General features: G+C 26.5%; 1 protein-coding gene across 2 annotated transcripts; it reads right to left on the bottom strand.

Moving 5' to 3' along the window:
- Positions 1–2,246: 2,246 nt before the first annotated feature.
- Positions 2,247–9,041, bottom strand: LOC112598155 (zinc finger protein 883-like). 2 transcript variants are annotated; one of them, XM_025344529.1, is made up of 5 exons: positions 8,628–9,041; positions 7,534–7,633; positions 4,580–4,628; positions 3,842–4,386; positions 2,247–3,767 (listed from the first exon to the last, which is right to left on the bottom strand). In XM_025344529.1, the coding sequence occupies exons 2-5, from the start codon at positions 7,629–7,631 to the stop codon at positions 2,396–2,398; spliced, it is 2,064 nt and encodes a 687-aa protein (XP_025200314.1). In that variant the 5' UTR covers positions 7,632–7,633; positions 8,628–9,041; the 3' UTR covers positions 2,247–2,395. The 2 variants fall into 2 exon arrangements, with proteins under 2 accessions (XP_025200314.1, XP_025200315.1); XM_025344530.1 differs by lacking the exon at positions 8,628–9,041 and adding an exon at positions 8,134–8,209.
- Between the last annotated feature and the right edge of the window lie 4,663 nt (positions 9,042–13,704).

Genomic DNA, 13,704 nt, shown 5'->3' with positions numbered 1-13,704 from the left:
TAGAAATATAAAATAATATTGGCCCAGTAAGGAAGTAAACATACAAAATTAGCCATTTTAATATTAGGCACAGTATGAAAATGTAATATCAATGTTTAAATGATCTTTCAACCATAATATAGTGATAAATTATAGGTATTGGCATATTATGTATTTCTATCAGAATAGTGATCATGTTATAATATTTAAAAAAATGCTTAACTGTCTAATGTGAAAGCATGAAAGATAACATAAACAACTTCTCATAATAAGCAATAAACAGCGTCAGAAAGTAAATTCATCAAGTAAGTATTTCAGAAAAATAATAATCATTAATATTAAATTTATTAAAAAAATTAAGATAACTATGTATATTATTCTAATTTACGCAGTTAAAATCATTATTAATAATTAAACAGTGACTATTCAAAAAAATTTAGAAAATTCAGTCTGCCAGTGTACTAAGTTCACGGTTTCTAAACATATTTTAATGTAGCACATATAGGTAACTATCTATAGGTACACAATTTAGAAAGAATTTGGTAAACTTAATAATTGATATATATTTTTATATTCAATATTTATATTCTGACTTTTTTTCATATTAATGAGTATAGATTTACTTTGAATAGAAGAATAGAACCAATTTAAAATTTATTCAATTGTAATATTAAAAACTAATAATTATTGAACAAGTATTTAACGTATGGACGAATATAAGGTGTTGTAAATTTGTTAAGAAACGTGTAACCTTAGGGTTTATTATGTATTTATGTATATAAAAGATAATTTTTTAATACTATGAAAACATTTGTATTCTTTTTTTTTAGATTAAAGTAAAAATTTAAAAATGAAAATGCTAAAAATATATGCTTGTATATTACGGTCAAAACTAAAATACATGTTCATATATTATGTGTATAGTTATAAACAGCATTAATAGATGTTAATTATTATTTAATTTACATAAAAAGTATACCTAATATATTATGTACTTTAAAAAAAATATATATATTTATAAATTTATATATCATAATATAATATATATTTATTGCTTAGCATATTATTTACATTTTTCTAAAATAAGTTGTAGTTACATACATATTTTACCTTGATTTAAGATCCGGAATATCGAAATTTATTCAGTGTAAAAATCCAGAATTATGACTAAATAGTTAAGATAATTATTGGTACTTTGTTATTCTCATACCACCATGCCGAATAAGTATTAACACCCTGCCAACAGATGACTATCGATTTGTCTAATAATTTTTATATACCATTTCATTATACCAAATGAAAATAAATAATTAATTAGAAACATTGGTAATAATTAATATTAAACCTAAATAAACATAAGAGGATACAGCAATATCCTATTGATTCTTAAATGTAACATTTCACTTCTTATAAAGTTTTAGTAACAAAGAAGTTTTAATTATTGTGAAAAATAACCTATTAAAATTAATTTTAAACATTTGAAATTATACATAAAATATAGCAAAAAACCTAATACATACTAACTTTATTAAAATAAAATAAAATTTTAAATATTATAAAAATTATTCTTTTTTTCTTCTATATATAAATCACATATTGAACTTATCTGCACATAAGATATCAAAGTACAGAGTAATATCTATCACAAATATTGACGTTTTAGAATTAAAAATGTTAATGGGTGCCTGGTGGGGTTATAGATTATACACGGTTTAGTGGTAAGAAGATAACAAACACTCAATAATTATACCATCAAGTACAAATAGTAATCATTTTGCACATTCATTAAGCTATATGGGAAGAATAAAAGATATGTGCAGTGTAGTGTCATAATTTAAGTCAGTTATTTCTATACTCTAATAAGCTATAAAATATAATAATAAAAGTTAATAGTACTAACAATAATCATTAATTTAAAATAACTTTATAAAATATTTACAATTAAAACAAAATCTAATTACACTAAATGTAAATATTTTGAACTAACTTTATCATACAAAAATAAATTATATTGGGAACTTGTGAGGCTTAAACATTTTAACAACAATATATATTTTTTATATAAAAAAAAATAATTGTTTAAATATTGATTTATGAAAATTAAATAAATTGTAATTTTCTAATTATATTATATCATCAAATAATATATGTTATCTGTATTAAATTAGTGTTCAAATTTTAATAAGTTTTTAAATTTAAAAACATAGAGTTAAATAAAAACTAAAAAGCAACAATATTATAATTAATTGCTAATTAAAAAAAAAAAAAAATTATATTTACATAAAAATTGAAATTTATCTACACTTAATATAGTATTCACTACAAAAACTTCAAAAGAATCAGTAGTGTTACTCCATTTTACAGTTCACCAATAATAATGAGTGAACAAAATAATTTTTATCCTTATTTATCTATGTTATGAATCAGCATGTACTACACTGTGTTTTTTCAAATATTCTTGATTGAGAAATGATTTACCACATTGGTGGCAAACAGCGGATGAGAAATTTATACGATCATGAGTGGCAAAATGACGTCTCAATGAAGCGAGTTTCAAAAATGACTTGTTACATACTGTGCATTCAAAAGGCTTTACACCAGAATGTATCATCACATGATTTTTTAGATGAGATGTACTTTTGAATCTCTTCAAACATATGTCACAACGATGAGGTCGCGATTCAGTATGAGAAGCTTTATGTGCAATCAAAAACGACTCTTGAATGAATGTTTTGTTGCACACATCACACCTATGCACTGATCTGTGATTCGAATGCATGATAGCATGCTCTTGTAAGTGAAGTGCATGATTAAACGTAGCACCGCATTCTTTGCATGAGTACTTAGGTTCAGCTTGCCCGCTATTGTTGGTACAATTTCCAGAGATCATATGTTCATTGAGTTGTTCATATGAAAAAAAGGACATACAACATGATGGACATTGATGTTGCAAAGCAAGTTTTTGATCATCTTTAGAATGGGTCAAAGAATGTTTTTTCAAATTTGATGAATCAGCAAATGCCAAGCCACATACATCACATGCAAAAGGACGACAACCAGTATGTGTGAGCATATGACGTTTGACATCTGATGGACGTGTAAATCCTTTATTGCAAATACGACAGGGAAATGGTTTTCGGCCTGTATGAGTTATCATATGAGCTTTAAGGTTACTTTGATTGGTAAATGTAGCTTCACATTTGACACATGAAAATGGCTTTTCTCTTGAATGTACCAATTTATGTCTTTGCAATTCTGAAGGTTTACTAAACGCTTTATCACAGGATGTACACGGATATGGTAAACCCCCATTATGAATCATTGAATGCACTTTTAAATTATAATTTGTAATAAATGACATGGAGCAAACTTGACACACAAATGGACGTTCACCAGTATGGATCATCATGTGGCGTTCTAAATCAGATGGTCGTCGAAATGATTTTTCACACATAGTACACGGATGTGGCTTTGCTTTTGAACTAGCTATTAGGTGCCCACACAAATTACTGGAATAAGTAAATGTCATGTTACAAGTTTTACAATGCAATGGTCGTTCACCAGTATGTACACTCGAATGTCGTTGCAGACAAGATGGCTTTAAAAAACTCTTATCACATTCAGTACATGTGTACACAGCACTCCCAGTATGTTTCATGATGTGAAGTTTTAAATCACTTTTATTTGCCACAGACACACCACATTGATCACAAACAAAAGGAGGATTTTCTGTATGAATTGTCATATGACGAAACAATCTATAGCTTGAAGGAAATTTTTTATCACATCTAAGGAAAAAAAATACAATTTATAATATAGCAACATATAAAATATATAAGATATATTTAAAATAAAAACATACTTTTCACAAGCGTGTAGTTTCTGACGAGAGTGCATTTGAGTATGTTCTTTTAAAGATTGATCATCAGAAAAAGCTAATCCACAAACTTCACAGTAATGTAACTTAATATTGCGATGGATGACTAAATGTGCACTCAATGCATTAGCCTTATCAAATTTTTCTCCACAAACAGTACACAAAAATTTACAATCAACATTTTGGCCATCTTCATGAGACACCTCGTGAGATTTTAAGGCATTAACATCTGAAAAACGTTTGCCACATTTTTGACATTGTAGTTCATCCATGGGGTTAGGTCGCATAAGACTTTGACAGTTTGCCACTGCCTCATTAGCCATGTCAATTGCAATATTCTTATCTTCAGCAATATAAATTTCTGTTGTTCCTTCTTGATTAGATAAATCCACATTTTCAATTTTTAAATTATTTATCTGGATTTGTCCTCCAGATACACTTATGGCTTCTTGACCATTGATTATTTTTGCTAAACTTTCTACAGTCATAGTCCCCACTTCTTCTTGATCCAATAATAAATGGGCTAAATCCTACAATTTGAAAATTTTTATTAGAATTAAATTAATTTATATAATTAAATTAAGATTAAAATGTTATAGGTATTTTTAAAATTCATAGCAATAAAAATAAAAAAAATTATTGATTATAAATAACTATAATACACAGAATTAAAAATAAATCAATTAATAAAGCTAATACAAGGTCAAAAAATGAATTACTTACTCCATTTAATCCTTGAACAAATATCCCATATCCAATATTTTCATGCACACTGAAATATTAATAAATATTAACTTCAATAAAATTTAATGTTTATATTAATTGTTATAAATTATACTTTAATAACTAAGAATAACTTAGCAACTTAATAATCTACAATTTAGAACAGGGTTGAAAAAGTAATAGATATTGAAAATTATATGTATGATGTATAAGTGACATATAAATTATAATTAAATATATTTTGTACATTAAGTATGATTATATGTTTTTTAAAACACAATTTTCTATACTAATTATTGTTATTTTCAAATTTTTTTTAATTGATACTTTAGATTTAATAACTATAAACATTTATTTCTTAAAATAAGTTTTAATCCGAAATAAAATTAACTAAGAATAAAAATAATATTTTAAGACTAGATAAATGTAATAATATGTTTAATATAAAAACCTACATTTTCTATATAACTGAAACAAGAATTTTTTATTGTGTGAAATTATTAATATTTACCAAGAAAATTAGTAAAGTTATGATCAAACTATATAAGGATATAAACAGTATATTTGCAATAATCTAAACAAACAAAATATATATTATTATAATTATATTTTTATCATCTTATTGCTTCTTCAAAATAAAATATTTTCATTTTTTCAATAACTTAAATATCAATAATATTCAGCTTAATATCCTATCATTGTATTACATTTTAAATTGTATAGAGTTTTTATTATTATCTATTATTTAAGTGTCAACCACACTATGTATTTTGGTAGGTTGAAACAGATGTCTGTCTTAGCACATAATTTTGCAGTATGGAGAATCAAATAAACTAACCAAAATACATAGTGGGCAGGCACCTTAAAGCTTCAACTTCAACAACTATGGTTATTAATTAGGTCACTACATTTAATCCAAATTATAAGAAAAACTTAAATTTGAATTAAGTTTTTACAATGTTTGGCTTAAATGTAAAAATTACTTTTGAGTTTTTATATTTTTACTAAATTAATATAGCAGAGAGGCTAATAATATTAAGATTTTTTGTGCTTAAGTGTATTGTTTTCATTACATGTGTTGCATGTTGAAACCAATTCTTAGTTGATAATATTGAAGAGGGCTACAACTTATCTTTTTATAACTATTTAATGTTGTTTAATTTTTTTATTAGTAGTATTTTATTCCAGTTTTCCTGCAATGGTTCTACAGTTATGTTATTAATAATTTATAATAAGTTGAATTTTTTTTTTTTTAATTTTGGATACATCTCACAATAATTAATTTAAACTATTAAGCAAGACTTAAAACTATAATTAAAAATATCAATATTTAAACAGAAGGTTTTTGAATTTTTTTAGGAATCAATATTTGTTTATAAAAAATCTTTCAGATACTTTCAATTCAAATATTATTTAGCTAAGGTTAGATAATAATAATTGGTTCGTTGAATTTAGTTATCATATAAATATATACAAGGTTAATAATTTTCTAAAAAAAGATTTTAAAAAAAGAGCAGTTTACTAAAGTTTTAAAATATAAATTATTATTTACTAGTCTATTAATTATTAACCTATTGAGCATCATCACAATTATTTCCCTATAGTTTATTTTTAGCTTTGGACGATGACATCTAGTGATTTTTATGAATTAATGAATAATAAAATGGTTACTAAAAAAATCATAAATACCTATGTACCTGTTTAAGTTATTATCAGACTATGACTTACATTAATAAATAAGTAAGTGAAATAAACAACTACAAAGCTGATCACTTACTTATCTCACAAAAACCTAAACCACTATTTGAAAAAAATTATTTATGAGTTATATAACTGAGTAAGTAATTTTATCAAATTATGATAGGCACAGTACTACAATTTCTTACAATGAGTGTTTTGAATGGTTTTAAAATCAAAATCGTAAACTTACTTAAGTTTTTATAACCTATTAAGACAACTATTAATTATTAATCTTATCATTTTATTAAAATATAAAGTTTGTATTTCAATTTTTTTTAACTTTTGAAAAAAAATATATATATATATATATATTATATATATATATATAAATACTGGTATTTACCCAAACTGGAATCATTTTTCTATAGTTTAAAGAACCAAAATCGATTTTTTTTTCATGAGCCTAACTGGAACCAGAACCGTAAAAGATCATAGAGGTTACAGACATAGTGCATATTCTACATACATTTTATTTTTAAAGGTTTTAATTTTAATTACATGCTTAAAACATGATTTTTTTTTATCATTATTACACATCATATACAATATGTGGCCTAGGATACAAAAACATGTAAAATAAAAATTTTTTTATCAAAATAATTAGATTAGATTCTAAAATTTAATATAATTATAAAATACACACTATGTCTGTAATTAGATCATTCAAATAGTTGGTTCTATGTGACTGTTTAATTTACATATTAATTTTATACAACAAATTAGGTACCTATAATTATTTTAGAAAATTTGCTATGCCTAAAATTTGAATAATAGATATTTAAAATGTTTATATAAAGTTTTAATGTCTCCAAATGTATTAATTTTGACAAAACAATTGAAGAAGTTATTTTAAATTGTTTAATGTTAAAACTTCAAATTTTAAAAATCACTATTGAAAATTTAAGATATGATTATGGTGCCAATATCTATGAAAAAGTAAAAACAGTGCAGACATATTTTCTTAAAAAAAAATAAGTTTGCATGCAATCTTGTGCTGCTCATCTATTAAATCTTATTGGTAAAATGCTACTAAGATTTGTCCAAAAGTTGTGACTTATTTTAGATATGTACAACGGTTGTTTGTACTTTTTAATTTAAATAAACTATGATGAAATTTTAAAATATAAACCAGGGTTCAGGTAATAAGTAGTGAAAGGTTCAAGAATGAAGTGGATAAGGCTGAACATGTTTAAATAAAACATTTAGAAACTTACCGTCGATCATCTGTATTCTCAACAGTTGCACCTTGGACAGTGACCAAACGTTTTTCCCCAGATTTTTCTGTTACAACAATTTCCACGCTATTGTTCATTTCTGAAATTGAAAAATATTTAGTATTTATATAAACTCATATAACAAACAAGAATTAATTGCTTATATTCTATAGGTCTTAAATTGTATAGTTATATTAATAATGATTTACTACAGATTGTATGAGTTAAGAGTTTCAAAATTATAGACACTTATCACTAATAATTAAACTTGTAGTTAAATAACAAAATAAATTCACAATTTATCAATTAGGGACATTTTAAATAGATAGTATCATATTATGTATTTTATAGGTAAAAAGGCATACCCAAAATTATGTGACTACTGAAAATTAGTCTGAATTTTTCCAATGAATATTTTACTATTCTTCTACATAATAAATAGACTAGTGTTTACTTAACAGAATATGTAAGGTCTGTAATTCACACAAGCTTCTAAACATGTGATTTTACCTACATTTAAAATTAGGCATCCTGCCTTTACTAACTATAAGATGTATTAGTCACTAAATAAAAATTAAACAAAAAAACTAATTTAATTACCTTTTTAGTAAGAAATTTAAAATAATTTAACTGTATATACTTCAAGCGAGTCAGTACTCTTAAAAATGTAATAAATTATTCCTATATCAATGGCTTAATGGCTTAATAGCTAAATATAAAAAAATAAAATAAAAAGTCCAAGTATATTGCTTAATATTTCTCATTACCAAACTTTTTCTGTACTCAATAGGCATTAAATTTCAAGTATAAATAAAAAATGTTCAATTGAGTCTTATCTGTTTCTAACGATTATGCCTAATAAAAATATATTACACAAGGGTAAATTAAATAATTACTGATAATGAGACTTAATCTGCAGTGCCAAAGTAGTACTGAAATTTGGTAAAGATGAACAACCTGTAGATATTAATATTAACACTTTTTCATCAAAAAAATCTCTCGACACTACTTTCCTTGAAACCACAGAATTTCTTTAGCACTAAAAAAAACTAAACTACAGACGGTCAAGTACATAATAATTAATATGTATTTACTTCCTGATATTTTTACGTCGTTTCAGAGTACAATTGATGATAATCGTGAGCAGATGTCTTCAAATCATTAATGTCAAGACGGCCAACCACACATTTGACAGAATCCAATCGCCGTAGTTGAATTTAATTTTTTCTTAAGTGAATGTTGACGAAACTATCACAACTGGACACACAACGGACCTGACTCCTGAACGGTATAGACAAGGCTTAGGGTACGTTAATTATTGTTGTCGATGTCACGCACACTTATAAACAATAACAATAAATAATAATCGTTCGATATCACGGTAATACCAAAATTAATATACAACAAAGTTTTATGATTTCTTCATTATTGCGTTTCATCAATATTAATATTAATATTACTATTACTACTATTACAAAATATATTATTATTATTACTATTATTGTTGTACTCTATTCTATTTTATAATAATAATATAATACGATGATGATGATCAGATGATAATAGTGTTCGATAGTTTTAGGAGATGATAAATGATAATATCACAATACCCGACGGACAAAAAAATAACATAGTAACACCGTACGATGTATATAATAGTATGGGTGTTATAATATTATTATTATTATTATTATTATTATTTCAGTTTGGGGGCGATCGTCTTGACGATTGGCGTAAAAACAACCACTTTACCAGTGTCGCGCATACGATACACTCCAACCCTTGTCGGTTGGTGGCACTGATTCTATTGTTCGGACAGCCGTTTCGGCAGTGGTGCGGCAGCGGCGATGAGTTTGAGACTTTTACTTTACCATTTTTTAGTATTTAGTATTTACCATTACCTACCATCTACCAAGGACAAACCGGTCGTCCTTAGGTCGTGACGAACTCTTTTTATTTTTCGTTTACCCGCCGAGAGAATTTTGAAAAATCGATTAATTTTTTTTCTTGCAGTATTCCCCCCCAACTACCCCCCTACCATCGCCGTGAACGTCCATCACATGACATAACAGCAGGCGTAGGTACATACTACATTGTATAATGGGGCAGAACACGCAATGGCAGACTTGTAATCACGAATTACGCGTTTTTTTTTTTTTTGTGTATGTGTATCGAACTTGTACCTATAGGTATAATAATCATAGACGGTAGTTAGTACTTGGTATAATAGTAGTAGGCAATCGCAGTACGCTGCATTATCTGATATACTCCGCTGACGTTCGTTGTTCACACACACACTAGTACACTACCAAATAATATTTTTGACACGCGGATAGTAATAAATGAGCGATAATAACGCGATCGATACACCACATATGTATAAAAAAAAAACGCTAATTTTATATAGGATTATGCTATTTGGCGGTCGTACGTGTACAGAATGTTATTTTAATAGATAATAGTGTGTACAAGTACACCCAAATCAGACAATTATCGGACGCAAATCTCTTATTCAAAGTTGACGCGATTACGTCATGAGTACAATATAAAGGGATGGATGGTTTCTCGAACATGAATACTCCAAAATTTAAGCACCCAACTCGGAACTCCGAATCGGAGTTGGAAATTAATACTCAGGAATCAAAATAGAATAGGTACTTTAAATTCAAAACATTTATTTTCGATATCGATACTATTCTAAATACAATTTAAATAGTAAATACTATAAATGGTATATAGTCATCTCTTAAGTACTATTTTTATTTTCGGTATGATCATTATCACAGTTTTCACGATTTAAGCATTCTATATTGATGGTATAGAGACAATACATATTATATATTTTCATTAATCAATGTTATAAATCTTTTCTCGATTCAAGAGGATATCTGCAACGTACTATTTATTTTCTCCCTGACTCACGCACAGGTACAAACATAGGTACATCCAGCAGATTCAATTTTAAGTGGTTAATTTTAATAATATTATTAATGGTTATCTATTAAGGTTAAAGCTAAAATGATTGTATTAAGTACTTATATCAAAAGTAAAAAGACGACCATTAAGATTTATACGAAAATAACTATAATATTTTAACTATTCTATGTATTAAACTAAAAAGTAGAGTCTAAAAACAACTAAGCAAATACAATTTTTTAAGAAAAAATTAAGTATTAAATTTAAAATTATTACATGTAAAATTAAAATAGTTAAAATAATCAAGTGAGAAAAAAATTGTATTAGCTAAACGAAGATTTCTGGAAAAAAAATGCTCTATTGGTCCTATAATCGTTAATAATTCAAGACAAAGAACATACTCATTTGGAATAAACTTTATATCTGCCAGATTTCAGCTTGAGGGAAGACCCAAAAATTCTTGTAATAGGTTAATTGAGTCTCTAGAGAAAGAAAAATTGAATTTATACCATAAACTTTTAAAAAACTTAAGTTGCACATAATTGAGTTCAAAGTAATAAGTAGATAAATTTTAAGACCAAACAAGTTAGTCAAATTCAAGGTTAGATATAGTTGTTATTTTATCTTCAGCAAACTCAACAACCATCTCATTATATAATGAATAAAACCTGGATAAAAACCAAGATTTCTGTAGAAAGTGCCCTGGTTCGCAACCCCCACCCTTCAGGGTTAGGCCTAGCTTTGACGAACAACTGTCACAACAATTGTACACTATTTATAATCAATGATACAAATTTGTATAATATAGATAGCTATTAAATTCGTAAAGTGATAATGCTATTAATTTAATAATTATTATTGAAAACTTCTCAAGGTTGTAAACAAAAATACGTTTCCTAATTTGAAAAAAAAATAATGTTTATTTCGTATTTCTATTTACTCTAAACGAATAATAATATTAATTGGTACAAAATCAGGGGCCTCAATTACTATAGGTAATTCAGCCCCGTCCGTAATTGCGAACTAGCGGTCCAGGCCAATCCTAATCTGACCGGGTTTATAACAACTAAGATGAGTTATCTTTAAAGGAAGTATATGCGCATTATCTGTGTCAACTAGAATAGACGTAGGTAATTATAAAATACAGCATATTTCAAGAAAACTTCTAGTTAACTGTTAACCCCCATAGGTTTAATTAAAAACTTAAAGCGGTCCTTTGAGATTTTCTCGAACGCTCGGTTGGCCAATCCAAACCTGCCAGGCATTTTATTTTAATAACAGATAGTCTCGACAATTTCGGATAAATTAACTAAATACATCCATCGTATTTAATAAGAATGTCAAGATCAACAAATAATGTTATTACTTATCAGGCATACGAGTAGTACTGGAATGAAAAGCAACAATAGTGTAATGACTAATGAATATAAATAAAAACCTATAAGGTGCTTTAGATAATATTCTTTCTTTTAAGTTTGATGATAAATGAATTCACTCTATTTAATGATAAAACTTAGTACTAAAAACTATGCACGAGGCGCACCCGTTTGCCTTTTGGGAGGAGAAGCAAGCTCGCCCATGAAAAATAATATTAACTTATAATTTAATAAATATTTCTATATGATAACTTAGACATTATAATTAAAAAATAAATTGAGTAACTACATAAGGATGAAATAAATGAAACGAAGAAATATTCCGTTTTTACTTAGCAATACCAAAAAAACAAATTTAATTATATTTTATTTTATATTTTTTCCTAAATTTATTAAAACTAATTTTAATTGTCTATAATATACACTAATATAAATATTAATTTTATAAATAATAGTATTTAATTATTATAGCACATTTATATTTATATGCTAAACATTTTAAAATAACATTACGCTTTTATTTAGCTTAAATTTGAGATATTTTTTATACCTCCTCTCTTAAAATATATGCGCGTCCATGCTAACAAGAGAAAATTTTATTTACTGAATATAAATTGTCATATTGTACATGGATCAAAATGAGTAAGCAAATGGTAAACTTATATCCTCATATCTACTTTACTATTAAGACATTCAATCCTCAACGACCATAAATTAACTGGTTTCAGATCGGATTGGAAGAATACAATTAACGTGAGACTGCTTTTATCGTTTAAGATAAAATGTCTAGATTAATCTTGATATTTTTGCTGGTATTTTCTTCCTTTTTTATTCATTATTCTTTTTCCAGATTCACAAATTTCTGTGTACTCAAAGAACATAATTATTAAAAAAAAAACTAATTTTTAATAAATTCACCGTATTGTATCAGACGTCGGATTGCGTTACAGGCGTTACAGCTGTTGTTTGCAACTCCGCTTTTAGATTATTAGTACCACGATTGTAGATATTAGATTACTATAGATAGTATATATCTATTCTACTAGTTATGATGGGTAAATCCTATCATACCTATTCCCATTTTATACCTATCGGATAAAAAATATGTATACTTCACTCACAAGTCACTGTCTGATAACTAAATACTAATATTCTCCAATATATACTAGCTGATACTTGCATCACGTATAGTATTTACCGGTGTTTCCGAATTGCGAACAAAGTGACAAAAACCATGTGAGTTGCAGACGAAATTTAAAAAGGTAACATATGTATTGCGGACATAAATGTAAGATACTAATTGCGGACAAATGTCCAATTATTATTTTTAATATAACGATTGTGGGCGCTGGGAAATTACTGTTTGGTATTGACGATTTTAAGACAGCTTTCAAAAAACATGTTTGATCAGTTTAATTACAACCTTACTCATGCTTGCTTAATATTTTTCATCTTTCTGATCACCTATTTTCTGTATAAAAATGTATAGTGAAAAACTTAATTTTTTTTTATTTCACGAACCGCAAATGCTTATGAAAGTGTTCATGCTAAACTTAATGGAATGTTTTATCGCATTAACCCTATTATATACCAATTGGTCGACGCCTTAAATGAAGTACAGATTGGTATACGAAAATGAATTGCACCTACTGCTATACAAAATTTGAAACGAACAAAAAAAACTGTCAAAAATGAAGCATTTATTAGCAAAAAAATGTTGTATCATTTATACAGGCTGTTTCAAAAAAAAAAATTGTCTGAGTCCTGAAAAAGTGTTGAAAGGCAACTCACGTGATTTTCATTAGAAAAAATTCTGTACGCAATAAGTATTATGACAGCGAAACTCGTGTCCGCAGTTGTTATGTTATAATATTGACTT

Source organism: Melanaphis sacchari, unplaced genomic scaffold, assembly GCF_002803265.2.
Source record: "Melanaphis sacchari strain LSU unplaced genomic scaffold, SCAv2.0 Contig45_pilon_pilon, whole genome shotgun sequence".
Taxonomy (NCBI): domain Eukaryota; kingdom Metazoa; phylum Arthropoda; class Insecta; order Hemiptera; family Aphididae; genus Melanaphis; species Melanaphis sacchari.
The sequence above is the reverse complement of the archived record's forward strand: the minus strand, read 5'-3'. Positions and strand labels throughout refer to the sequence as shown.

Excerpts from the sequence above, each read along its gene's own strand:
- LOC112598155 (XM_025344529.1), bottom strand. The coding sequence starts at position 7,631 with ATGAACAATAGCGTGGAAATTGTTGTAACAGAAAAATCTGGGGAAAAA. Across the intron at positions 4,629-7,533 it reads GAGAATACAGATGATCGACG|TGTGCATGAAAATATTGGAT; the intron begins GTAAGTTTCTAA and ends TTAATATTTCAG. Across the intron at positions 3,768-3,841 it reads AAACTACACGCTTGTGAAAA|ATGTGATAAAAAATTTCCTT; the intron begins GTATGTTTTTAT and ends TTTTTTCCTTAG.